A 26,084-nucleotide genomic window follows, 5' to 3' on the forward strand; every position below is an offset into this window, starting at 1 on the left:
GTTTACAATGAACAAGATGTTTACTGTTTATGTTTGTACTCTGCTGACTCACTATATAACACCTCTATACACCCAAGCCTGCAGCTCCAGCATCCAGCCTCCAATGTTTCTTGTCTGTTTTGGACTATAGCTCTCTATTGCCTTACCCAAAGGAAGAAAAGACTTCTTACGACTCAGGAGATGAACACCAGTGTCTCACCATATGCAAAACAAAGTCTTTATTCAACAGCAGGGAGTAAAGTAGGAACATCTTGGATCAACAGAAATAAGGAGCAGAGTGGTCCATGAAGCTCTTCGGGCTTTGTATCAAAAAGGGTAGATGCCCACCCGGCTAGACCTGGAGAAAATGGGATTGCTATCACAAGTAAAGTCCTCTGCACTGCCTGAACAGAGTACTTGTCTCCAGAAGAAATGACCACCAGCAGCTCCACACAAACCACCCAGCACTAAATGAAAACCCAGGGAAAGGACACATTGCTCCCAGCTCTGTTGATATGGTGTGTGTATGTGAAGGGACTCAGAAGCCCTACAAGAAATCCACGTGTGGTGGCTCCAGCAGGAACAATGCAAGTAACTGCTGTTTCCTGGGTCTGCTTCATGTTGGCTCATCTCTGATACGGATGCATTGAGGCAGATTTGATGTTTGTTTTTATGCCACTTGGCATCTTTCCTGGAAAGAGAAAAAATAAAGAGCAGTACAAAATCAGCACTAAGAAAGTTAATTTGCTCAGGAGTGCATCAAGAGTACAACAGTCCAACCCAAACTTTGTCTTTTCCACTCCAGACACCACATCAGGCTCATTACTACAACACCCTTCAGCTTATGACATAATACAATCACTCTCTCCTACAAATTAGCACTTCTCTTTGTTGAGAAATCTCCTTGATATCTCCTGCCAGACCCTACGTCCCCTTGCTAGTTCTTTCCTTGCTTCATCTTAAGACTTTCTCAGGAGCGTGGGGCACATTCAGTCTTTTAGAGCCTTAACGTAAGAAACCAAACTGATCCCGCTTTATTACAGAGACAAGCACAACAGGCTGTATCCCCTTCCACACAGCATTATATTTATCTTCACCACATCCACATTATTACTTTTTACTGACACCAATCACACGAGTGTGTTCAGAAACAATACCAGCAGCCTAGGATAAGTGTACAGTGTTAGACAAAACTATATTCAAAAGAACTCTCCTTCACAAACCAGAATGGGTGCTCAAGTGAGAACAGAAAGAAAATCTGGTCATTTCTGAGAACCGAAACTGTAACACAGCAGGAAAAGAAGAACTATCTAACAGAATAGAAGTGTTTAACTTCTGTCAAACACATCTACAGCAGTCATTGCCTGCAAGGAGTTGGTAGGCAATCACAGAATGGCTTGGGTTGGAAGGGACCTCAATCTGACATCTCTTTAGTGTTTACTAACAATCAGAAGACAAATACTTTTACACATTATTTCAAAAGCAAGAGTGAACAGGACTGTATGGTTCACCCACATCTGTGTTACTGTGAGTATTCAGCCACTGAGTATTTCCCACAGCACAGATAAAGAGGAAACATCCAATGAAATTATCAGGTAAACAAAGTTTTAAAAATAAAATTAAAAAAAAAAAAAAGGGAATTATTTTAAGCAAAACATTCAGTAATGCTGTGGGATACACTGCCACAAGCCTTGTAGGATTCGGTATTGTAATTCAGAAAGGAACTCCAAAATCTATGGCTCTTAAACCTACGAGTCTCAAACCAGGCTCTGGCTTAAAACATCCCTGAATAACAACAGCTAGAGGTGGCTGTCAGGATATACTTTGTTCTTACACTCCTCCAGCCTCCAATACGGACCACTCTCAGGACCAGGATAATAGGATTGACCTTTGGTCAAACAGTACAACTCTTATCAAAAGAGGTGTGGTGGTCACACAGGCTGGACAAGTGATCTTGTAAGCAATGCACACAGCTTGAAGTACAGAAGTCGTATAAGATGGGATGTCTTCCCCTCCTGGAGACAGTGTTTGTGGGTGCAGCCTGAAATCACAGGGACCTTCTTCATTTCCAAATCACAGTGGAAATTATTTTCTAAATACATAATTAACTTAGGATTAATATCGTTGCTCAAGTTCATTTCTGAACAACATAGTCATTACGCAGGCAAGAAAACACCAATTAAAATATCCAATATCCAAAATCTCCATTAGTATGAAAATGAGAATGACAGTACAGTTAGGCCCGCAGAGTTAATATTTTCATTGGTGCTTTCGCTCCATGTACTTTCTTTATACAATTTGGGATTTTACAGGCATCTGTACCTTCTTCTTCCCACCTCCAGGCTATGTCTATAAACATTAATATCATGTATGAATTTTCCCCAATACACATAACTAGGTTAGACCCTAGGCACTGGTCAAGTGAAGTCAAATTACTTTTGCTCAGGTGTTTCACATTCACATTACAGACAGCAGTAAAGATCCCTACATCTGCATTCATCTTTCTTGCTTCCTGCTTTTCAATCACTGGCAGATATGCAACATATTTACCTGGCTGCCCTGCTTGTGCCATCTGCACTCCTGCCAGCATTGGCTGCTGCTGAGCTGGTGCAGTTGACATTGGCACCTGCTGCATGCCTGAAGCCCCTGCAATGATAGCACCAGCTCCTGGTTGACCTGACTGGACAGATCCTCCAGAGCCCGGGGGTCGCCGGTTTGATAATCCCTTCCCAAAGGCCACAGCTGCTACCAGTGCATTGGTATCTGTAGGGTTGAAAGTCTGCTTGTTCTGTCGTAATCCTGTGGGAAAAAAAAAATAAAATAAAATTGAGCATTATGGCATTGGAGTCAAAAAAATTATCACAGCTGGTCCTGAATTTTCTTTTTTGATGGTTTGCTTGGCACATGCTGCTCAAAAGGAAGGGGGTCAGAAGAAGCCAACTCCTCCAACCATGAGAGTGCCCCCCAAAATGCTTTTCCATGCTTTTGTTTGTGCTTATCCTCGTTTTCCATTCTTTAGGCTCTCTGTTTTACCTATTTTCCCACTGTTCTCAAGCCAGCTGCTTTGACCACATACTCCATTTCCACCTCAGTGACATACCTCCGCTTTCAGATTCGCGTTCCTCCTTACTGATTTTCTCCAGCAGATTTGAGCACATTTTATTTAGACTTTGGATCTGTTTCTGCAAAACAAAAATCATCAGTAACTACCAGGATACTTCTAATGCCATACAAGTCAGAACAGCAAATGAACCATCTTTTTCTTTTCAGCGCAATCAAATAAACATTTTGGTAGCAGAGCCCAGACAGCCCAGTTCCAATGCATGCAGGAGGGCACTACCAGGGTGTACAGCTTTTGCCTTTCTTTGACTGGTCTGATAGCACCTCCTGTGAGCAGGTACTAAGCTGGATACCCTTGTCATGTGAGATTTGTAACCCAAACATCAGGTAGGGCTATCTAAAGAAACCTCAGGCAGAAGAGGGCATACCAACAAAGAAAACTGTTAGCTATAAGCTCGATGAAAACTGAGTTAAAGGGCATTGTGAGCCCTAGGACCAAGTGACAGAAGTATTAAACTCTTCTTCACCTACCTGTGCTCCATCAGGGCTAATTCGAGCTGCATCTGTGATCAGTTGCTTCTCCTGCTCCTCCACCTCTGGGTCAGGCTTAGTTCGCAGATGGTCAGGCACGACCTCGTGGCTGAAGACCGGTACACGACCCTCTGTCTGTCGCTACAACAGTTGGACAACACACACTCAGGGCCCCCTCCTCCAGCTAAGCCTTCAGACAGCTGAAGAGCAGAGCACAGGCCATGACACTGGAGCAAGACCTACTGGGATGCTGTGGGAAAACCTTGGCCTGGGGAGCATAAGGAAGTCTAAACTGCAGGTACGCTGTGACACTCCAGGTCCAATACTCAGCAGGAAGTTTCTTACCATGATTTCCTCATCACGGTCTGGAGACAGCACTAAGGGGATGATAACCTGGTTTCGCAATAGCGGGGTCTTCTCATGCTTTAGCACTTTATTTAAAGTGTTCAGCTGTCCTGAGAGCAATGCGAAGCTGTCCAGAACTGAAGGCCTGAGAAAGGAAAGAGAACAGAACATGGAAATAGACACCACAGATGGCTTTTATCTGTTCCTCATTCAAATATCTGGGAACCGAGGAAATAACATTATTATTTACCCAAACAATAAGGAATAAAACCTAGAGCTGAACGTGTAGGTGTGGACAGATTCAAGATTCAACATACAATGCTGTAAATAGCCCTGGGACTTTACAAGTACCATTGGAAGTGGCAGTTGTTTGGGATTCCTGCAACACACACAGGAGCAATGCTTTTCTTATCACTAACTCTCCCAGTGAAATTCTCAAGCAAGGTCTTGAAACACATACTCACTCCTAAGCAGTACAGACAAGAGACGGGTTTTATAGCTTGGTTATCAAGACAAAGTGATAATGAGGCAAAATAATGGACAAACTTATCAAGAAGATCCCCTTCAGTTTGCTCTCTCTGGGGACTTCACCACCTACAGATGCTGTCTGTGAATCTTTGCAGCAGAAACTGTCTAAGACACCTCAGAGTTTATTCAGCTGTAGATACATCATCCTTCCAGTCCACCAGGAAGAGAATACCACCTTTCAAGCCTCTCAAATTGTCTGAGAAAGCATGCCAAACCAGCAAAATGCGAGCACAGGAACACAACTTTATAACAGAACCAGATAAAAGATTGAGAAATGCAGAATGATTGCTCATTTCACAGCATAAGTGGGTCACTAAGATATTTTTGTCCAAAGAGTTTCCAGTCACTGCAAATGAAAACAACTACACCAGTTCCCATAAAGCACCCAGGTTCAAGGGTATTGGTATGATTACTACTGCACAGTGCAGAAGAAATGAATTTCAACTGTTTTTCTGGTGGGAGATGTTCAGTAGTTCCACCAACGTTAACATGAAAAGCGAAGGTAAGCCTGTGGACAGCAAGTTAGTGGCTTTTAATTACACTTTTTGGGCAGAGTCTAGAAGAGCTTCAGCAGCGATCAGTGACAGTGCCCTGTCTCTGTGGGATGCCTTACCACATGAGTCGATCGTACTCATTCTCCAGCTTGTAGATAAAGCTGACCAATGAGTTCTTCAGGTCAGCCACCTGGCTGATGAGTGCCTCCAGGGTCAGCTCCAGCTGCTTCTCCTCTCTCTAAAAAAAAAGAATGAAAGATAGGGGTGAGGACAAAGCTTTGTACCTTTCCAAGGACTGTGGGGATCCATACACCTACAACCATATTCCACCCTCTCCTATGGAGAGACTCCTCTTCATGGCAAGGAAACAGAGACCCCATAGATAAAAATCCTACATTTTCACACTTATCTTGTCTCCTCGTAAGAAACATTTAGGAAGAGACTCGTACCTGAGCCAACCCATGGCTAGCTGTCATTTTTAAGATCTAGATAAGTAAAGCTTATACATCACTTGCATCAGGCAAAGTCATCAAAGTTACCTTGCACCACCTCCGTGAGTTATTCATGCTAACCCAGCTGAAAGCAGATTAGCATTCTCAGCACCCTTTGACAGCAGGCACAGTGATGTCTTCACCCAGCACAGCCATTTGCAAAACAAGTATCAGATCAGTGGCCTAAAGACTCCAGTTTCTGCCCTTACCCTCATCTCTCACTTTCTTCCTGTCCAGGTGCTGCATCCAGCTCCTAAAAATTCCTTGTCCCTTACCAGCTGTGGAAGGCGCTGCAGTGACAGTGACATAGTTAGACACATGCAGAGATCACCTGCTGCCTTTTGCCTTGGTGCACTGCTTAAATAATCTTTTCCCCTAACTGAGAGGAGTATGGTGACATACAAAGCAACAGGAGAGGAGACCTGTTGTCACATATAGCACAGAATATCTCCGACTCTAGCGAAAACCCTCTAGAACCTTATCTATTCTTACTCATTCAACAGAATTGCACAAAATGTAATTAAAGCCCCAATCCTAATGGACTGCTAATGTAAGTCAAGGACTGTACAACAATAATCCAGAGGAGGGTGAGACACAGCAATACAGTTAAATAATAGAAAGGGAATGTTGATTGGGAAAGCAGATGGGGTGACTCAGTCTGCTTGCACGCTCGCTATTGGGATCCTTGTGCTGTTTAAACAAACTGAAAATAGCATGAGATCATCAAGTATCTTCCACGTTTAAGAGAACATGAAATTATTCTACTCACGGTCTGACAAGACAATAAAGGCTTTGTTTTTTTTTTCATAGACTGCTGGTAAGACTTCACTACCTTAGAAGAAATGGCAAAATAAATGTGGCTAAAATCCACTTCCAATCCACAGCACGGATTCACAGAGCAAACCAGAGGGTTACAACTCACAGCTACAGCACTGCAGCTCTCCGCCATCCTGTGATGGGACTAGTCTGTTCCTGTGCACTTAAGAAACAAGTCTAACGCTGACTGTGCATGTTGTGTTTGAGTAAGACGAACCACTGACCGCACTACGAGTTGGGCTGGGAGCCAGTATCTCACTGCAGAGGTGGCAGGTACACACAACCAAGACAACTGGTGTGGCCCATTGCCAGCGCTTATCCAAGAAGCCCTAAAGATTGTGAATGAAATCACACTACACTGTGCGACAGTGCAGTCTGAGCCTCCTCCTTTTGTGTGCTCTCTCCATGAGAGCTGGAAGTAAGTTTAAGCACTGCAAAGCACACGTGCACCAAGATCAATGATTCAAAGAAATACTCTGCCGCTCACAGACATATACAAGCAGCAATTCAAGGAGTCTGTTAACAATACTGAATTGTCCCAGAGTAATAAAATAGGATTTACGGGAAAGACTGCTGAAGGAACTCCTGATAATGAATGACTGGGAGGTAAAGGTGAAATTCAGAATAAACATAAAGCAATACACACAATGAAACAAAGAGAAATAAACAACCCTGACTTTACACACACACAATGACATTCTCTGAGCTGATAACATTATCACTCACAAACAAGATCTGAGGATTATCCGAGGGTAACCCAGGGAAACATCAGCCTGAGGCTCAAGAAGTCGAGGAAATCAAAGTAATAATGGGATTTATTAGGAAAGCAGGGGATCCTATCACTGTTACCTGGGAGAGGAGGCCGACCCCCACCCCATTGTAAATATTTGGAGAGTTTAAGGGAGTCATGGGGTCCCTCTGAGCCTCCTTTTATCCAGACTGAGCCATCCCAGCTCCCCCAGCTGCTCTCTGCAATGCCTCCACCCTTCACTTTCCCTGTCGCAATCTCTGGACACGCTCAGGCCTCAATGTCCTTCTTGCTTAAGGGGCCCAGAACTGAACGCAGCACTCGAGATACAGCCTCAACCAATGTCAGCACAGAGGGACGCCCACCACCCCGCTCCTATAGGATACACTGAGCCTCCACGAGCCAAGATACCATAGACCTTCTCGATCAACTGGGCACACTGCTTTACTCCTCCAAAGCCCGGCCCACGGGGCACAGCGGAACCCCATACGAGCCTACTGCTCCCTCTAGCCCAGCCCAACTCAATACAGCCCAACTCAATACAATACAATACAACCCAACCCAACCCAACCCAATACAGCCCAGTTCAACCCCATACAGCCCCTCACCTGCATGGCTGCGCGGCCCTGTTGTTATGGCAGCCTTCCACTTCCGAGTCAGGTCAGAGGGCGCGGGGCGGGGCCGCCGGGCAAACATGGCGGCTGCCGAGAGGCCTGAGGCTGAGGTGAGGGGTAACGCGCTGCGGGGCGAGGGGAGGCGGGGTTGTTTGCGGCTTTGAGACCGGGAACTGTATAGAGAGGTCGGGGGTTGTGGTGGTGCCCGGCCTGGAGTGACGAGGCGCTGTGCTTCTGCTGCAGGTGGAGGAGGCTGGGCACGTCTTCCTGTTGATGAAGAAGGACTATCGCATCTCCCGCAACGTGCGGCTCGCCTGGGTGCTCAGCCGGCTGCACCAGGTCATCTGGGCTGTGCCCGAGCCCGAGCTGGTGAGTGGTGGCCGGGGGTGCTGCAGGGTGGATGGTGGCCCTGCATCTCGGCGTGTCCTTTGGCTTGGAGTAATGTTTCATGCTTGTCGTTCGCTTCTTGTTGTAGTTGAAGTCAGAAAACGAGCTGGATGTGCTCAGCATCCTGCCCAATGGATGGCAGCCGGATGAGCCCGTCCAGCCCCGGCCCTACCTCTTGGTGCCCTCCACGCGCGTCACGTTCCTGGCCCGCCAGTACCGCTTTGTCATTGAGCTCGATCTGAGCCCTTCCACTGGCATCGTGGTGAGTCCAGGAGCTGCCTCTCTGCGGTGATTTGTGTTAAAGGACCAGGCTTGGTTCCCTCTGCTGAGAACATGTGCGTCCCTGCATTAGTGGTCACTCCTGCAGGGGTCCTGTGTTCCTGAGGGCTGAAGCAGGCACTGCTGCTGGCAACACAGCCTTGCAGTGGATCCTGTTTCCTTGCAGAATGTGTGGCCTCTGCTTGCAGGGGTCATTCTGAGGCAGCAGCTTGTCTCTGTGTGGTGGGTGCAATGAGATTGCAGATTCCAGAAGATGTAAAAGCTGTTTTGTTTGCCCCATGTAGTGCTACTGATTTAGGGGCTGTGGCTGAGAGCTTTATGGAGGGAGAGGATCTAGGAGTGTTAGCTGACAGCTGGCTGAACGTGGGCCAGCAGTGTGCCCAGGTCTCCAAGAAGGCATCCTGGCTTGTATCAGAACTAGTGTGGTCAGAAGGACTGAGGAGGTGTTCACAAGCTGTGGAGATGTGAGACGCAGTTAGTGGGTGTGGTGGGAATGGGTTGATGGTTGGACAAGGTAATCTTAGCTATAATGATTCTATAATTCTCCTCTTCTGTTTCTGTAGGATGACTCAACAGGAGAGATCATTTTTGATGAAGTGTTTCATGCTCTTTCCCGATGCTTAGTGGGATTGTTAAGACCCTTCCGAATCCCTGGTTCAGACATTATTTATCAGCCCGAGATCTTTGTCACCATCCAGGCGTACTCCTCCATCATTGGCCTGCAATCCCACCAGGTAAAACTTGGCCTTGCCCTCGGCATCTCATTGCGTCAGCAGCTGTCTGCGTTGGTTTCCTATGAGCCCAGAGGAAAGTAGGGATGTCTGTTAGCTGGGCTCTGGGGTGTTGCAATCTTGCTTCTTTAAAACATGCAGCCTGGTGCAATAGAGAAGCAGAGGTGATCAAATTCTCTCTTCTGAGAGGAAGCAAAGGTTTCTCACAGTAGAGAAGGGCCCTTTGGAGATCACTGCCACATGTGCTTCTCAGAGCACACTGAGTCTTTATGCTCATGACTACTCTGTGTTTTTGTTGGTGTTGCTCTGTTTGTTTGTTTTATTTTAATTTCTGTTGACTAATTCTTTTGGCCTGTTGTAATTTGAAACATTCAATAAGAGGTGTCCAAAAGCTTGTCTGCCTGCTTCAGCTGTGTAGCTGTGGTTTATTCAGTCATAATTTCCTCTTCCTGCAACCTTTGTTCCTTTTTAGCGTTGCTTAGAAATGTGCTTCCCCTAGTGGAGAGGGCAGCCCCCAATAATCTCTCATTTACTTGAGCCAGGGCAGGTCTTTTTAATACATTGAAGTTTGGTCTATCATGCCTGCGAGGTTTTTGAAGTTTGTTATTGTGTCATTCCCTTCCATCTTACGGTATTTTCATGTTATTTTCACTTCTCTGGTGTTGTGTCCTCTTTGCCTCCTTGTTCTGCAATACCTGGTTTTGGCAGAGGTTGCCTCTATCATGGTGCCATAAATAGAATCTTTGTGCCAGTCAGCATGGGGAGCTTCTGTGGATCTTCTGTTGTATCACTGAGCCTCTTTTGTAATGTCCAGTCTAACTCCTTTCTAACTCCTGATTTTCAACATTTTACTCCACTGTCCAACCACTTACTAGAAGATAAATGGATCATCCAGTAGGTGAGTTAGAAGAAACAGATCTTCTTTAGAAATGTCAGACCAGAGTTAATGCCTTCTCATAAGGATCCCATGTTATTTTTTCCTAGATGAGGGCAAAAGAGTAGAAATTTTTTCATCCAAGAGGAAAATTTCCTAGAGCATCTGCTGCAGAGTTCACTGCAGATGCCATGAAATTCTGTTGCATACAGGCTGTTTGGCCCCATGCAGGAATAGTGACAAGGGGCCTGTGCTCTGCTTTGTAAGGGACGTGTCTGAACTGTGTTATAGGGGGTTGATAGTATAAAACTCTTTGGCTGATGTGTGTGTCCTTGTGCCAGGTACTGTTCCAGGGCTGTCAGCTGGATGAAACAAAGAGAGAAGCCTTTCTGCACCAAGTTTACACACAGCTGTGTGCCTTTGAGAACAAAGTGGCAGAGATGCTCCAGCAACAGTATGAACCCAAACCACAGGTGAGGAGGTAGATGGGGTTTCTCAGCTAAATAAAGATCTGTGCTGTGAGACCCTGTGGGTGGAGTGGCAAATAGAGGAATGCTGTTGTAAGTGTGAAGAAGGAACAGCTAAGGAGTTTGTAAGAGAACTTTGTGGGGTCTAATAATAAGAAATGAGTGCTGAGGAGAGCAGAACCAGTAAGTGTTTAGGGGAAGGGCTAATGAAAACAGCTACCTTTTCCAGGATGAAAACAAAGTGCTTAAAAAAAATGTGTGGAAAAGAAGCTTAATGACTATGGAACAGGCTGTAGGATGCATTATTGAATGAAAACGCTTGTTACCAGGAAAATGAACCATGAAACCAAGTACACATCTGATGCAGTTTTTAATACTCTTGAATCCTTTGGAAGATCTTGCTTGGTAGCCAAAGATATACATGGCAGCAAGTTAATGACAGTGCTATGGAAATAGCATTGGAAGAAAGTCAAAGTGAAACTTTGTAGGTATTTGAAGTGCCTGTAGATTTCTCATCAAAATCATCTCCCTGATCTTGGAAACGAGGAATGTGAAGGTTACCTTGCAGTACTGCCACGCTGATCTGGAGTCAGAATCATACCCATGAGGACTTTTCCTACAGTCAAAGGCATTGTTGGCCTGGTTATGGTTATTCAGTCCTTATTTTAGAATTACTTTTTAGTGTTCAGGATCAAGGCAAAAAAAAGTCTCCATTGGGTGAGCAAGAGACTACTGGTGACCTCCTGCAGCTGTGTATCTGAAGCGCTCAACATACTTAAGCTGAAATGTTTGTCTCTGAATGCTTAGACCGTCAATCCTACAACAGTAGGAGGATTACAGGAAGTGCATAGTTTTCGTGTGTGCACAGCTGGTGTTTTTACAGTGCTTTGTATGCATTCCTGTGTGCTGCAGTTTTTCTCTCATAGCCAACTACCCTATAACTTCTTCCATGCAAATGGAGGTAAGGGATGCATTTGCAGGCCAGAGGGACTGGCTGGTTCTGCCACAGGCTGTGAGGTGGAGGTGGGAAACCCCAGGGGAAGGGCAGCAACTGAAACTTATTTGTTTTCACTTTTGAAGTTGCTTAGCTGGATTGTTGTCAACAAGTGGCTGAATTGAAGGCAACTAGCAAATTAAATTGATGGATAGTCACATTTTTTTGCTCGCAGTGACAGACTGCTCCCATTTGTACAGAACAAAAGTTTCGTTTATTCAAATGTTTCCCAGCTTTGGTTATCTGTGTAGCTTTGCTGGGAAGGGTCTCATCCATTCTCTGCGTTAGCAGTAAAAATGAAGCAATAGTTCATTATAGGGTTGAACTGCCAGAACCTTCTGGAGATGAGGAGACTGTGTACATAGTAGGTTCCTCAGAGATGTAATTATACAAATTCCAGGCTTTGCTTAGGGAGTATTTTTCATAGAAGATGCACGCAAAGCCTACTTGCATTTGTGTATGCCAGCACTGGATAAGTACTGCTGTTTGAACAGAGTTAAGCATGTAGGTGCTGGACTTTGTCTTTACAAAGCTCCTCACCCCCCTCTGCTGCTTGCTTTGTAGGTGGGATGTAGCTATCTCAGTGTCTTCTGCATTTCTGAGCTTCAGTAAATACTGAGTAGCTGCAGCTTCTGTCAGATGACAAGGAAAATAAGAAGCATTCAGCATCTTGTACTGGGAGCTGCTGTGCTCTATGAAGAAACTTGAGTGACCCAAAAGTGTCGTATCTTTCCTGTTAGAAATCAGCATATATAATAAAGCTCTGAGCATGTTATTCCCCTCTTCCATCCCAAGCACCTTTGCCTAACTGTTGTCAGGGCACCAAGTGACTACAAGTTGGAAATTAAAGCTAGAAGTGGAGTCTGTTGAAGTGCTCCAAGGCATTCCCGCTATCATGGGAACTGATAAACTGAAGGCGTTTGGGAGAGTTGAGCATTATGATATCGGTGTGGTTTTTTTTGTTGTTTTTTCTTCCTTTTTTCCCAGATGGATTTATCACCCCTAAGTCAAGAGAGCCCTGGTGATGTGCAGGAGCCTTCTGGGAGGAAGCCCAGTGTGTCTGTTGTCACTGCTGATGTTGGCCTTGTCAGCATGGTCCGACAAGGGATCTTGGCACTGCAGCTACTACCCTCAAACTCCAGTGCAGGTTGGCTTCATTCAGGTTGCCTAGCTGCTTGCAAAGGGCTGTTTTCCTCCTGTTATTAGCTCATGAATTTTGTAAAGGCTGGGGTGTGGACCCTTCTATGAGCACGTTGGAAGCTCTTGGTGTCAGTCCCAAGGCTTTTTGTGCTAAGACAATCCTAAGGCTTTGATTTTTTACTTCTGCCCTACTTAAAATTTATCCCTGCTGCATGTACCAGGAGAATGGTAGCTGTTTGCGATGGAAGATGCTCTAAGATACTGCTTTCTCTACAGGTATAATAATAATTACGGATGGTGTGACTAGCGTTCCTGATGTGGCTGTGTGTGAGACTTTACTCAACCAGCTCCGCAGTGGCACTGTGGCCTGCTCCTTTGTCCAGGTACATATGCTGTTAGCAGGTGATGGTGGGGGATGCTTGCCTGCCGGAGAGCTGAATATGAGTTTCTGTGAGTTGTGTGTCTCTTGAGGGGAAGAGAGGACTTCTCTGTCTGAACCCTTCACTGGTTTTCTCCACTGTCCTCAACAGTGCTGTACTTTCTCAGATCTCTTCTTTATCCATCCCTTAGGTGGGCGGTGTCTACTCATACGATTGCAGCTTTGGCCATGTTCCCAATGTGGAACTGATGAAATTCATTGCTATGGCCACTTTCGGTGCTTACCTCTCCACGTGTCCTGAGCTGGATCCCCTGAGCCTGGATCTGAATGTGTATCACAAGGCTTTTCTGCTGTACTCCTTTCTGCGTACTGGGGAGTCCCTGAATCCAGAATACTACTGTGGTGAGGAGCATGCATGTCCTTCTAGCAGATGAATGTCTTGCAGCACCAGTCATTGTGGTGTCTCCCTAAGCTTGGTTATGCTAATATTTCCTTGGCCCCTGTGGGCCATTGTGAGTATTATGGGGGACAAGAAAAAAGACAGTTATTTCTCTGTCTTCTCATACAAGCAGTGTTGCATGCTTGTGCCTGTGTGAGACAGAAGACCCTGAGGGTTCTCATTATCTTAGCCCTCATACAACTCTATGCTTCCTGTAGGTTCTGGGCACTGTTGGGCCATGCGGATGAATCTGTGACTGCCCTCCTTGTTCTAGGAATTAGGTAGACTGGGGAAAACTAATGTCCCATTCTGCACCATTCTCTTTTCTTTGGACTTCATTCAGTAAACTGGGAACTTGGAGTGTGTGAGAAACTCTCTTCCAAGTTTTCCTCCACAGTGGCTAGTTCACAGATGGGGGCATCCTGGCGAGCTTCTCATCAGCCTTGCAGATGGCAGTTTGGATTGAAAAATGGGACCCCTGAGTACCACCCCAAATGCTTCTCTTAGTTGTTCTTACACTGTATATGTTAATGCCTGAAAGTATGCCAAGAGAGATTAGTTACTAATCAAACACTGAAGCACCCGTTTGTGCCCGACTGTGATGCTGGTGCCATCTGTGCTGTCTGTAACTTGCCAGCAGAAACTGTGCACAGTGAAAAGTTTGAAGAGAGCTGGCCTGGGACTTTGAAATGTTGATTCTTGAAAAGACCAGATGTTAATGGTTTAAACTTAAGGCATCCACATCCAGATACCTTTTAGAAAGTACCTGAAAGTTCAAGATTTTCCAGGGAAAAGGATAAAGCCCAAATGTTTCCTTTGTAACTACAGCAGTGTAGTTCCTGTCTGTCTGGGCTAAATATGCTGCTCTCTTGTGTGTCTTGTCACAGAGTCTGTCCCAAAGAGGACTGAGCTGCACTCCACCCTGCCTCACTTCTAGACCTCTTGGCCATGCTAACAAATGTGTTATCTATTGCTGAACCAGGAGTGGGTGTGAATGGTGCCTGTTGAAGTACTGTTCTTCAGGCCTGTGGGTGTTCCAAGCAGTTTCTGTATGGCCCTTAGGGAGAGCTGTTGCTGTAGGATGAGGAGTAGAGGAGCTGATTGTTCACAAACCCTGTCTCTGTTTTTTGCAGTATCACAGCACAGGCTGTTCAATGAGCACCTGGTGTCTGCAAGCAGCAACCCTGCTCTGGCGATGAGGAGGAAGAAGCACACTGAGAAGGAGGTGCATGCTGACCTTGTGAGCATTGTCTCAGTCCGCCTGCGTGAAGGCTACAGCATCCGTGAGGTCAACATCACAAAAGGTGACAAAGTTTTAAACCCTCCAGACTTCAGTTTTCTAGAGAAAGAAACTGCTGGAACCAAAGATGGAAATGTCAGATCAGTCAGAACTATGATCAGTAATATCAGAAGATCTCAAAAGCACCCAATGGTCCTGTTTGCTCATCTAGTCTGCTAGGTGGCACCTTGAGAATTAGCCACTGACTAGGGGACTGCAAGGGGCTTGAGTATCCCAAGTAGTGCTAGTAAACTCTACCTAACTTTCCATTTTTGTTTGTGGCTAGAGCCTCAACTGGAGGGGAGATAAGAAAAATCTAAATATAAGTTATGAATTGCAAGCATGAAAAGAAAATATTTTTGACCTTCACGAGCTCTGAAAAATGGGGTTATTGAACATAGTGTAAACATATACAACATAGGGTGATCAAATGTCTTCATTATCCTCTTTATATCAGAAAATCAAAGTCTGTGGTACAATTTGAGAATTCCAAACATGCCATGTTGTATTTTCTGTGACTTTGTTGTGGTCTGCCTTAAGATCATGCAAGTGATCTCCCATGCTGTGCTTGGAAAACTGTCCCAGAGCTTCACGGCCATTTCTCAAGCTTCCTTTCTAAGCTTACTCAGACCAAATTAGACCTATTTGACTTTATTATCCTTAATTAAGTTTATCCTCCTCCAGCATTGTATTTATTTAGAAATAATGCCTTTCTCCTTATAACCTTCCTTTTGGCAGGTTAAGCAAACCAGTGTTTTAGGCTCCTTTTGCAAGGGCAGGCTTCCTATTCAGTTGATTTATCTTAACAGCAATTTTTTTTCCAGTTTGCTATTTCTTGGAGCAGTTGATAAGAGCATTGTAAATGTGGTTTTTGTCAGTGCCTTGCTCAGTAGTGCTAATACATCCCTGCTTCTGAAGTAAAGTACCCTATCTGATAGACCGGGAATCACATGGTTGCATTAAGTTGTTAGCTCAGAAATGCCTGTGCCATTTATGCACTTTTGCTTTCAGTTGATGAGTTTTACTTTTTATGGCTGTTGTTTTTGTTTGCTTGCTTTTCAGTCGTCCTTAAATGTGCTGCTCTTCAGATAATGGTACTTTTAAATTAATCTCAGTCTATTGCTCCAGGCGAAGTGGTCAGCTCTCTGTGTAATTGGAAATTACTGGAAATTGCAATTCTTTCGGATTTATTTATTTTTTTAATTTTTTCCCCCTTTTTTTAACAAACAGAATGGATCTAAACCAGTTCTGGGGGATGTTGGTTTTGTTGTTGTTTATTTGTTTTGGTGAAGATTACTGGCAATTAGATTACATGGGATAATTTCTACAGTTGGTCTTCAGGGAATACTCCTATTTCTTGCTTGGGGAGTTTTCTATTAATGTTAAGGTTCTACTGAGGTTTCTTGCTCAGGCAGCTCTTCTGGTAAAGTCTGCAGGTTGAATTCACTAATCTGCCAGGCGTGGCAGGAGGCGCTTTCAGTAAGTCCAGATAGATTAGGTCCATTGCGCTCTCCTTTTCTAGGAATGTCCGTGAAATATCTGACAAGTCAATTCCTGCCCAAGTTGTGCTCATTCTTATGTCTATTGTCCTTTTACGCACCACTTCGCTTACAATTTGGAGTACATTGGAGAAACAACCTTGCTATTATCTGGCAACAGTGGTGAAGTGCTCTTGGTGATGGCGAAGTTCTGTAGAGAAGTGCTGGAAGAGGCAGCAAGTGTGAGTCGTTCAGAAAGCAGTCAGCCAAATTCACATTGGACCTCTTTGCACAGAGATGTAGCTGCAACCTCTGGCTCAGGATACCATAAAGAAGCAAGTTTCTGAGCTCTGGGAGCATACATCAGAAATATCAGTGCATGGTTAGCGTACTTCCTACACTTCTCCTTAGGTATCTTCCTGCCTTCTGTTTGCTGCCAGATGTGAGCTGGTTGGTTGGTTTTAGAAGAGCAGAGGAACAGCTGTACTGAGTTGGTGTTACCTGGAGAAATGAATAGTTAAGGAGGGCAGGTGTGTGGGGAGGAATAAAAGCAGGGTAAGCATACTCCATATCCCTTTTTCTCATTTCCTTTGTCTTCCCTTTGAGTGCTCTGAGTCTGTTTGCAGCTCAAGGGCTTCCTGAGCCAAAAATAGTCTGTGTGTGTTTCCACAATGTTGTTTTTGTTGTTCTTTAGGAGGAAATTAAAATGAAATGTTTGAGCTATCAAAAATACAGTGTGTATTTCTATGTCAGCCTTCAGCGTAGTGGCAGATAGTGTTGCTTATAATTTGGAAATACTAAATGCCCTGAGGACTGGCTGACTGTGATCAGAAAAACTGTTGAACTAACAGCTTAAAGTCGAATTTATAAAAGATCAAGACATTTAGACATCCAGATCTGTGTCTGCAAAGGAAAAGCGTGCTTGGCTTATCAGAGCTCTCTGAGCCTTTCTGTAGAAAACCGTGTAACAAAGAACAGTTAATTAACCTGGATTGCCAAAAGCTTTTGACAGCGCCTGCCAGCTAGAGGCTGCTAAGGAGCCAACTGGCTGTGAAGCAAGAGGAAAGAGTGCAGTTGTGGACTTTGACACTGTCGCTTTTCTGCTTCACTTTGCCAAAGGCAGAACAGAATAAATAGTTAGCTTTGTGCTCAGAGCTACCCAGAGAAGTTGTTTGTGGTATTTATAAGTGCTCTGGTTACCCTCACTGTTTGGTTGCAGATGTTTAGGTGTTTAAAAAGCTGCTATAATTAGTTAGGAATATAGAAGCCCTTGTGAAAGGGGGAGGAGCTCTGTCAGAAGGCTGGGGGTGTGATGGAGCTCAGCTCCTCTCCTGACCTAGGCAAAAAACTTAGGAATTTACTTATCATGTTTGCTGTTGATGAAGTAGGAAGGCTTTGTTATGAGAACCAAAATGTTGTGCAGAAGGCAATGGATGATGACTAGAGTAATAGGAATGAGATGCTGTTTGGCAGTGTGAAATGGAATGAAACCCATTTATCAGTTCTTCTTCAGTCTATTTGATAAGCTTAAGCAATCTTCATGTGGGAACAGCAGTTGGTAGAACCCTGGCAAATGCAAAGAACCTGTTGTGAAAGATATGAGGCCCTGCAAAGGTCTCCGTGGAATACAGGTGATATGTACTAAGCACCTTAGATTATCTTTTTGTTCCCAAGAAGATGACTCCTTGCAGCATGGGAAGGACTGAGATTGGCAAGGGGAATTGACAACCTGTTACGGGCTGATGGCTGTGCTTTGATTTAACCTTCACAGTCAAAGCTGAAACCAGATAAGGATTTTTCTCCCCAGTGCACACTCCCTATTGATTTTTCCTGGAAATTAAGCTTCTCAGAATAAAATTCATTTCAGAAAAAGAAGAGCTAATCATGAACTTGGTGTGTACTCTGGAAATTTTCTTCTGAAAGTCAATGGGTGGCAGATTCTCTTAGGCAGCCTCCTAGGAAGGGCTGTAGGGGAAAAAAGTGAGACTGCTTTAGAATGGAGTGTAATCAGCCTTTGAAAGGGGTGGCATGATGTATCAAGGCAGTAGCAAATGCAGCTCTGCAGGAAACATAGTATTCAGGCTGATGACTTGTTTGTGTGGTTTCCAGCACATCTAGTCACCTGTCCCACAAATGCTGCGAGTCTGGCAAACTGTAGAGCTAACTGGACATCAAACAAATGATTAAGCAGTTGAAACAGCAACGTGGTGCTGTTAGAGAAAGTCATGTGTTCCACTAAGCTGTTTTGGTACAAATATATATGCACAGTCAGCAGTGCAGTGATAGTTTTCTGCTCTTCTTGTTCAGTGAGGCTTGCTGTTTGAGTTAATTGTGCTAGAGGTGCAATGGCCGGCCCATAGGGAGAAAGCTGCAGTTTGAAGGACCAGTGAATATTCAGTCTTGTCTTCTTAGTTTTGAGAGCTGCTGGGTAGGAGAGGATAAATATGATGAGAAACTCTTGATGCTTGATGTTCTAGATTGTATGAAATAGTCTCTATGCAGGAAGAACATACAGTTTAGTTCAGGAATTGGTCCTCACCTCCTGGGTTCTTCTTGATCAAGCCCTGTTGTGTCTAACTAAATGTCCATGTTTCTGCAGTGGGATAGATTAACTGCAAAACAGTTCACAAGAAAGTTTTGTGGCTTATCTGTGCAAAGCAAAAAGTTGTCCTGGAGACAAACCTGAGGCTACAAAGATGATAACCCATTCATTGTAAATGTCAGCACCTTCCCCAAGTTTCAGTTGGTTTCTCTAATTTGAATGCTATATTTACATTCAAAGGGTTGTTCACCAAGTGTTGCAGTGCAAACAAAGCTTCCCTCTGTTGGAAGGAAGGGAGGATGACTTCAGCTGGAGTTGGACTCTGTTATCCTTGTGGATCCCTTCCAACTCAAGATATTCTCTGTGTCTCTGATTAGAGCAGGCAGGCAGTTAGATTGCTTTGTCTTCCTCATAGTGATCAAACAATCTCAATGTAACTTGGAGTCCCTGGCTAGAGATACAGCTCAGATATTTGCAGAATACTTGAAATGATTACTTTGCTCTCATGCAGGTGGATCTCAGCTGGAAGTGAAACTGGTGCTGCTTTGGAAGCATAACATGAGGATCGAGTACTTAGCTGTGACACCTTGGCCCCTGGACCCATCAAAGCGCAGCACGTGGGTGGAGGTGACGATGGAGGGGAGCTATGACATCTTGCACGACATCAGCTGCACCATGAGGAAACCTATCACCAGTCTGTACCGCACAACAGTTATCCGGCGCTTCTGGAACACCTTGCAAAGGTGAGCTGGACCTTCCCCAGTAGTTCTGGGTCCAACATGGCTAAGAAATCACTTCATTAATATACTGGGGCATGAGTTATGCAGGCAGCCTTCCCAACTCAGGGTCTCAAAAGAATGTACTTACAAGGAAAAGGCACAACTGGCAATGATCTTACCTTCTGACCAAGCGAAGTCTCAGACTAGTCTGTGAGGTTGCCTCATGATTAAGGTATTGATTGCTTCCTGTGTGTTGAAGTCCTGTAATGCAAACCTCAGCTCTCAGACTGCCATCCCATGGAGGTGATGTGTTCCTGCAGCACTGCCTTGCTATGATGGCTAGTAGTACAGCAGGCTCCTATGCAGAAACTGCTGCACAGTCATGCTAAGAAAGCACCTCACGTCTCTGAGGCTTCAGGGGCTTGTGGGTTATAACTGTTCCCTGTCCAGGGTGACCACTGCTCACCACTACTCTGCAGATTCTTGTCCTTACCCTTCTTTCCCAGCTTTGTTCCTCTGTCTTTTTATTAGACTGTTACACTTGAATTCCATGTCATTCTCTTTGCAGACAGGCACTGAATCCCAGTCTGACCATAGAAAGCTGCGCTGATGCACGTAGGCTCCCAAAAACCCAGGGAGTGCTGTGTGTGCAGGCACAGAGTGACTGGGGCATTGAAAGGGAAAACATGGGCTTTTGTGGTTAACTGCCTCTTCTCTTCCAGCATCAACCAGACAGATCAGATGTTGGTTCATCTGCAGTCTTTTGACACAGTGCCAGAACACTTCACCATTCCTGAGAGCACCAAGAATGGAGTGCCCCTTTTCTATATTCCCCCAGGCTCAACCACTCCGGTATGTCCCTTTTCTGTCCTGCTTAGCATGGGATAGGTGCACCTGTATTGCACCAGGCAAAGCTGAATCCTAATAAGCAATCAAGACTTTCTATAGCTCTCAGTCTTCAGCTTGTGCTCTTTGTCCTGGTCAGTAACAGAGTTTATGTGTAGTGCCTGTGAGCATCCAATCACGTGCTTCTTCCCCCATGAGACGTAGCGCTGTGTCTTTATTGCTGCAGCTATGAGTCTAAGCCTCACAGAAAATCTCCTAAGCATGCTGCAAAGCCTTCTCTTGTAGCAATGTGATGTTTGAGACTGATGGGGAGGCTTGGACGCTTCTGCTGTGATTTTTCAGTGGATACCTCATATGTGAATTGCTGATTGCAGCCTTGTGCCCTGGTGTTGTAGCTCAGTACCATCAGGGGAAGATAGGATCTGTTAAATGGCTTTTATTTAACAGGCTCATTGCTCTGAGCACTCATGTGAAAGAGGCATATTTGTTATCTGCACAGCAGAAACTAAACAAAAGATGAACTAACAGTTTCCACTGTGAAATTCAAACTCACTGAGTGCTGACACACTTGCCTGCTTCTTGCCATCAGCGTCCTTGGCTTTGGCAGAAGATGATGTCTATCAGATATCAGAGTTAGGAGAAAATTAATTTAAATTTAATATTTTGTTGCTTAAGCCCTTTGCTCCTTTTGGTTTATGCAGTACATCGTTCTATGTATGAACATACATCCCACAGTACATTTGGAGCGTTCTATCTTGTGGCTAACTGCCACTTTATTTCAGTGCCAGCCCTGTTGGTATAGTTGGTTGAATCACATTGTTGCTATATGAACATGATAGAGTTGCCCAGTGCTGATACTTTGTTTTCTGGTATCCTATTTGCATGTGCATTCTCACACAAGTTATCTTGGTGTTTAATTGCTATGCTGACACAAGCCAAATACTCTCTTCTCAAGCAGAGAAGACATCATTACATGTGCCATCTTTTCTGTAGTTAAATTACTTGATGTTACGTAGTTAAATTCCCAATTAACTTGACATTTCATCAACCTGATTTATTTTTGCTTGCACTGTACTGCTTGTTTCAATATGAACACAGTCGTTATGCAGGGAAGCATTTTCTGAAAGCTAGACATGTGCATGGCTTTCTAAGTGTAAACAGCTCAGCCACTAGAGAAATTCCCATGCTCTCTGGGTAGAAGCACACAGTTTCTTGTTGAACATTGCCTTCTTACCAGTCCTCCCTGTTGTTTTCTCAGGTGCTGTCCCTGCAGCACAGCGGATCTGACTCAAGCCATTCCCAGTTTGCCTCCTACTGGAAGCCTATTCTTTCCATGGATGCTAACTTCTGGCAGAGGTGGCTGCACATGCATCGTATTGTTCTCCTTCTGGAGCATGACACGTACGTAACTGGGAGGGCTGAACTTGGGTGTGCTGTATAGTCCAGTCAGGGGAAACACAGTGTCGGTTCTTCCAGACACTGTGGAAACTTCAGTTCAGTCCAGCTGCAGCTGTTTTGCAGACCCCTATGGCCATGGAGAGGGCTCTGCTAGCTGGAGCTGATGGATGGCCAAGGGTTGAGGGACTGTGGTGGGGAAATCAGCTTTTGTCAAGAGGGAGGTTGTTCTTGAGAGCACAAGTTATTTGTCAAGCCCTCCTTGGGTTTGGATTTCCTGAATGCGGCAGATATGGACTATCCATTAACTACAGGTTTTTGTTTGCTGCTGGAAAACACCTGCCCCAAAAGCATTGATTTCCTGAGGGTGGTTCTAGTTCCAGAGTTGCAAGAACAATGGCCATATATGGCATGAAGTACATTAGAGATAATACAAGTGTGCTTTCTGCCAACTGGAGAATGGGGTCCCTGTGGCTCTGGGTGCGTGGCTCTCACTTACAGGCATGGACATGGGACATATTTGGATAAGAACAGCTGTGCAGGGGGAAGGCTTATCTGCTGTTGGAATGAGTGTAGCTAAGGGTCTCTAAGTATTGGGGAAGAGATGAGAAACTGTGGTTTTAAAATGTCTATCTGCCACATTCTGCAGGCCTGTGCCCAAGCACCTGCACACACCAGGCAACAATGGTCGTTACAGCACCATCCAGTGCCGCATCTCTCATTCTGCTCTTACCTCCCTGCTGCGGGACTGGAGCAGCTTTGTGCTGGTGGAGGGATACTCGTATGTCAAGCTGATGCATAGGTGAGTGTCTCTGAGGTGGTTCCGTGTGGAAAAGGGGGCACATGGCCAGGCCAGAGATCCTGTTAGACCAGGTCGTTGCAGTGGGCTGGGAGCAAGTGTCTGGGGGAGAGGATAAGAGCATATAAGCAAATATGAAACCTTGTGTATTCTGAATTGCTTCCACTGTGTTCCAGGCACAGACTGGAGGGAGAGGGAAGGTAGCTGGAGGCTGAGGGTGGTTCTGCATGCTAGGACTTAAATGAGTTACGTAGCCATGTTACGTAGGCTGCTGAGCACTGGCGAACAGGTCTACACTTGGTCTGACATGACAGAACAACTGTGTTATTTTGCTCTGTCTTAATCTATCCTCCCTAGCTCTGAGGATCCTACTCCATCCTCATTTTATGTGGTGCGGATCATCTCCAAAGCTCCCTGCATGGTTCTCCGCCTGGGCTTCCCCATTGGCACACCTGCACAGGCCAGGAACAAGGTGAGAGCTGGCTGACTGCTTCCATGGGTAGAACCAAGCAAATAGTTCTGGATGTGGAAGTGGTGGATAGATCACAGGCAACACTGTAGGCAAGTATCCTCTAATAACTATTATATTAAAGCTCAAATTGCTGTGAGTTTACTGTAACAGAAAGGGACAGTTTAGACTAAGTTTTCTGTGACAGAAAGCTTGTCTGTGAAAGATCTAAACCCAAAAACATGAATTTCGGTAGAATAACTGGTCACATGAGTGATATTCCCAATGCATGATGGAACTGTGGGCCTTGAAATGACTTAAAGGTTATTTAGACTATCCTTGTGGCCAAAATCCAATCAATACTGTCTGTCAATAGCAGCAGATATTTGTCTGACTCATCTGTAAAGACCTCTAAGATGGATGTAACTATCTGTTCCCTAGGCTATCTGCTTCAGTAGGTGGTGAGTTGCGTATGTATATTGTATAATCAGGCAAGGAGGGGTTAGAGATGAAATACAAACAATTCCCTGCACGACCAAAACAGGAGTGGGGGGAAAAAATAACAGAAAATGCTTCAGAGACATGCAAGTCTTTTATGTGTGTGTGCGCATATACATATATGTATATGTGTGTGTATATATATATATATATATATATATATATATAAATAACTTGTTTGTTATTAGAACAAAGAAGGGGGTTGCCCCAGTCAGATTCAGAAGGTGAGGTCACTGTGCAGACTGTTTCTCCAGCTGTAATGGCAGAGACAAGTCTAAGTGTTCCTAGGTAGAGCACTAAGTATGAGAAACATGCTATTAATGTGTGAACGCTTCGTTATAAACAAGAGGTCTATTATTAAATGTTGGTCTTTCATCTTCATGGAAGGTTTTGGTTTGTCTCATTGAGCTTCTCTCAGACTGTTCTCACTCTAAAGCTGCCATACAGAAGGGCCATCACTTTCTGAGATGACTGTCCTAGATAATACAGTGCTCTGGCACTCAAACACCCTTGTGTCATTAGGAGATCCAAGCTTTGATTGTAAGTGACAAGTTTCCTAAAGGAGTTCCTCCTGGCAAGTATGAGTTAACACCTGCCTTATGAAGAAGGCGTGGGACAGGCATGTCACCATACCTTGGAGCTCTGGGCAAGCTCCAGATCATTGCATCAGGAGCTATAAATCAAAAATGGTATAATGCCCAATTATTATTATTTTTATTTCTTTTTCTTGCCTACCAGAAGACTGACTAGCTACTCAGTATGGACAATGGCAGAAGAATGTAGCCCACTTTGTTTAAGGGGGAAGGTCCATTCTAACATCATCCATTCTGTGATTCTGAAATATTTAAGGATAGAAAAATATTCAGAGCTGTTAAAAACAAGATGAAAAAGAAAAGTAATCAGGAAATTATCTTGAAAGTATATTGGAAAAAATAATCTAACCTAAAAATTAGCTTTAGCTCTCAAAACCTTTTGCAATTGAGGTTTGACACATGAAAGCTATGGAGGGGGAGCGTATAAGCTATGGAAGCAGTCTGTCCATCTTACATGTAGTAGTTTACATTACCCACAGGCAGTGGAAGGGAGGAGAAATGAATGTGGTTATTTAAACTGTTTTTGTGGAGAAGTCGGCATGCAATTAATTTGTGTTTTGATTAGAGTTATGGAGGGTGATTTCTCCAGCCTTGAAACCATCCTTGGGTTGTTTTGACCTTTCTCTTGCTTTTAAATGTATTTGGTGTAGTTGTTTAAATGTGGGCCTAAGAGCCTTGGTCTTCCTTATCTGTATATTCAGGATGGCTCTGGAAGCTTCTTGTGCAGGTTATGTCTCCAGACAAAGGTGATTGTGTTTACCTTTTGCTTTTGCTATGACAGATTGTGGAGGAGTTACGGGACCGAATACTGCAGTTGCGCTTTCCTCACAGGGTCCAGAGCAAGGAGGCAACTCCAAAAGCAAAGAGGAAAATGTTGGGTAGTAGTTCTCCCTCCAAGTCTCCACCTGTGGCTGGGGTCCAGTCTGCCCTCTCAGACAGACCCTGCCTTGTCGTGCTGCACAAACCCTTGGAGAAGCTGCTCATCAGGTAGTGAAGGGAATGCAAGCAGGCAGTGTGATGGCATTTTCTGGGAGGTGGAAGGGTCTGTGGGTGGTGCTGTCTGTGGCAGAGTGAGAAACTATGGTGCCTCTGCTTGGTTGGGATGGTTTGGGCTACAGGGCTAGAAATGGTGGATGTAGTCTGGAGGGCCGTGACTGCCAGTGGGAGCTTTTGCTGGGCAGGCACATGTATTAGTCTTATCAAATATTATGCAGAATTAAATTGAGTTATCACTGTCAGGGAATTCTGTGCTGAGCTAGACATGTTCTGCTTCTGGAGGGCTCTGTCCCAGGCCCAGCAAGTATGCTGTGAATCCAGGCAGTTCTTGTCCTGAACAGAGCATCCTTTCCATCTCAGCGAGCCACACTTTTACCTTCTCCTAGGTATGAGAAACTGCCTTCTGACTATCGAGCTCCCTTCATTCTCAACTTGGAACATCCTCCAGTGTCTGGCCCGCTCACCATGGTGGCCAATCGTACTGCCTCATCCACCCTGGCCTCACTGTCCCGCTACTTCTATCACCAGCGTTGGATATGGAGTGTCCAGTCAGGGCTGGCACCAGCTGTGCCTATCACAGCAGTAGCCCAGCTCCTTTCCACACTCACAGAGTAAGTTGTACACCTTAATGGAGGTGCTTTGTCTGGTTAGTTCTAGGGGTGCAGGTCTCAGGCAAGGAATAACTTCCAAAGTTATTTGCGCCAGTGCTTCACCCAGTTCTTCAGGTGCAATTGAGGAAAAGGAGTGTCCTGGAACACATGCAAAAGGGCAAGTGGTGTTATTGTGCCTGGAGTGTGTAGGTCTTCACTCAGGCTGCCCTGTGCAAAGTGCACTCCTCCCCATTCTCTGCGTGCAATTCCCTGCCTTGGAAAGGGAGATGTAATGAGTGAGGGGTTCAGTTAATTCTTGTATTTAAGGCTTGTGGTACAGAGAGAGAAATCCTCCATGTCTACTACCTCTCTGTTGCCAGGGTCCGTCTGTCAGAGGGCTTCCACTTTGCATCCAGTGGGGATGGAATTATCAATATGGTGCTGGAGCTGCCCATACAGGTGAGCCTGGAGGCCGTGCTGAGGAAACAACCCTTTGTTGCTTTTTCCAAGGTAGATTCACTTTCCTGTGGTGGTTAGGTGGGTGTGATTCATCTTCCCACCCGCTTTAGTGTGTAACCTTGTGGTAAGTCTCCCTATATACAACC

General features: G+C 44.9%; 2 protein-coding genes across 25 annotated transcripts in view; one reads left to right on the forward strand and one right to left on the reverse strand.

The window, feature by feature from the left end:
* Positions 1-203: 203 nt before the first annotated feature.
* Positions 204-7,645, reverse strand: MED8 (mediator complex subunit 8). Of its 2 annotated transcripts, none has more exons than XM_015870056.3 (7): positions 7,601-7,645; positions 5,057-5,175; positions 3,916-4,060; positions 3,571-3,711; positions 3,080-3,161; positions 2,530-2,778; positions 204-670 (listed from the first exon to the last, which is right to left on the reverse strand). In XM_015870056.3, exons 1-7 carry the CDS (start codon positions 7,604-7,606, stop codon positions 606-608), a joined length of 807 nt encoding a protein of 268 aa, XP_015725542.2. In that variant the 5' UTR covers positions 7,607-7,645; the 3' UTR covers positions 204-605. The 2 variants fall into 2 exon arrangements, with proteins under 2 accessions (XP_015725542.2, XP_015725543.2); XM_015870057.2 differs by lacking the exon at positions 7,601-7,645 and adding an exon at positions 5,638-5,807.
* Positions 7,596-26,084, forward strand: part of SZT2 (SZT2 subunit of KICSTOR complex) — a 51,679-nt gene continuing 33,190 nt past the window's right edge. For 20 of the 23 annotated variants that reach the window (XR_014933030.1, XR_014933029.1, XM_032446184.2 and 17 more), the window contains exons 1-17: positions 7,596-7,716; positions 7,850-7,975; positions 8,082-8,255; positions 8,836-9,006; positions 10,219-10,350; positions 12,326-12,485; positions 12,755-12,861; positions 13,049-13,259; positions 14,430-14,600; positions 19,107-19,338; positions 20,037-20,166; positions 21,419-21,561; positions 22,205-22,357; positions 22,712-22,826; positions 24,675-24,880; positions 25,276-25,500; positions 25,860-25,938. Coding sequence is in view for 21 of the 23 variants with exons in the window: in XM_032446184.2 (XP_032302075.2) it covers positions 7,627-7,716; positions 7,850-7,975; positions 8,082-8,255; positions 8,836-9,006; positions 10,219-10,350; positions 12,326-12,485; positions 12,755-12,861; positions 13,049-13,259; positions 14,430-14,600; positions 19,107-19,338; positions 20,037-20,166; positions 21,419-21,561; positions 22,205-22,357; positions 22,712-22,826; positions 24,675-24,880; positions 25,276-25,500; positions 25,860-25,938 (2,625 nt within the window). In the remaining 2 variants the exon portion in view is untranslated. Of the gene's footprint in view, positions 7,717-7,849; positions 7,976-8,081; positions 8,256-8,835; positions 9,007-10,218; positions 10,351-12,325; positions 12,486-12,754; positions 12,862-13,048; positions 13,260-14,429; positions 14,601-19,106; positions 19,339-20,036; positions 20,167-21,418; positions 21,562-22,204; positions 22,358-22,711; positions 22,916-24,674; positions 24,881-25,275; positions 25,501-25,859; positions 25,939-26,084 lie in introns of those variants that run through there. The other 3 variants (XM_085512267.1, XM_085512263.1, XM_032446190.2) reach the window with 3 other exon arrangements.

This window comes from Coturnix japonica, chromosome 11 (genome assembly GCF_054131305.1).
Source record: "Coturnix japonica strain WE chromosome 11, WE-NBRP24, whole genome shotgun sequence".
NCBI lineage: Eukaryota > Metazoa > Chordata > Aves > Galliformes > Phasianidae > Coturnix > Coturnix japonica.

Bases quoted from the DNA above. Each gene is read 5' to 3' on its own strand.
- MED8 (XM_015870056.3), bottom strand. The intron at 4,061-5,056 runs GTAAGGCATCCC...TTCCTTTCTCAG, and splicing joins GAGTACGATCGACTCATGTG to GCCTTCAGTTCTGGACAGCT. The intron at 2,779-3,079 runs GTATGTCACTGA...TTTTTCCCACAG, and splicing joins ACGCGAATCTGAAAGCGGAG to GATTACGACAGAACAAGCAG.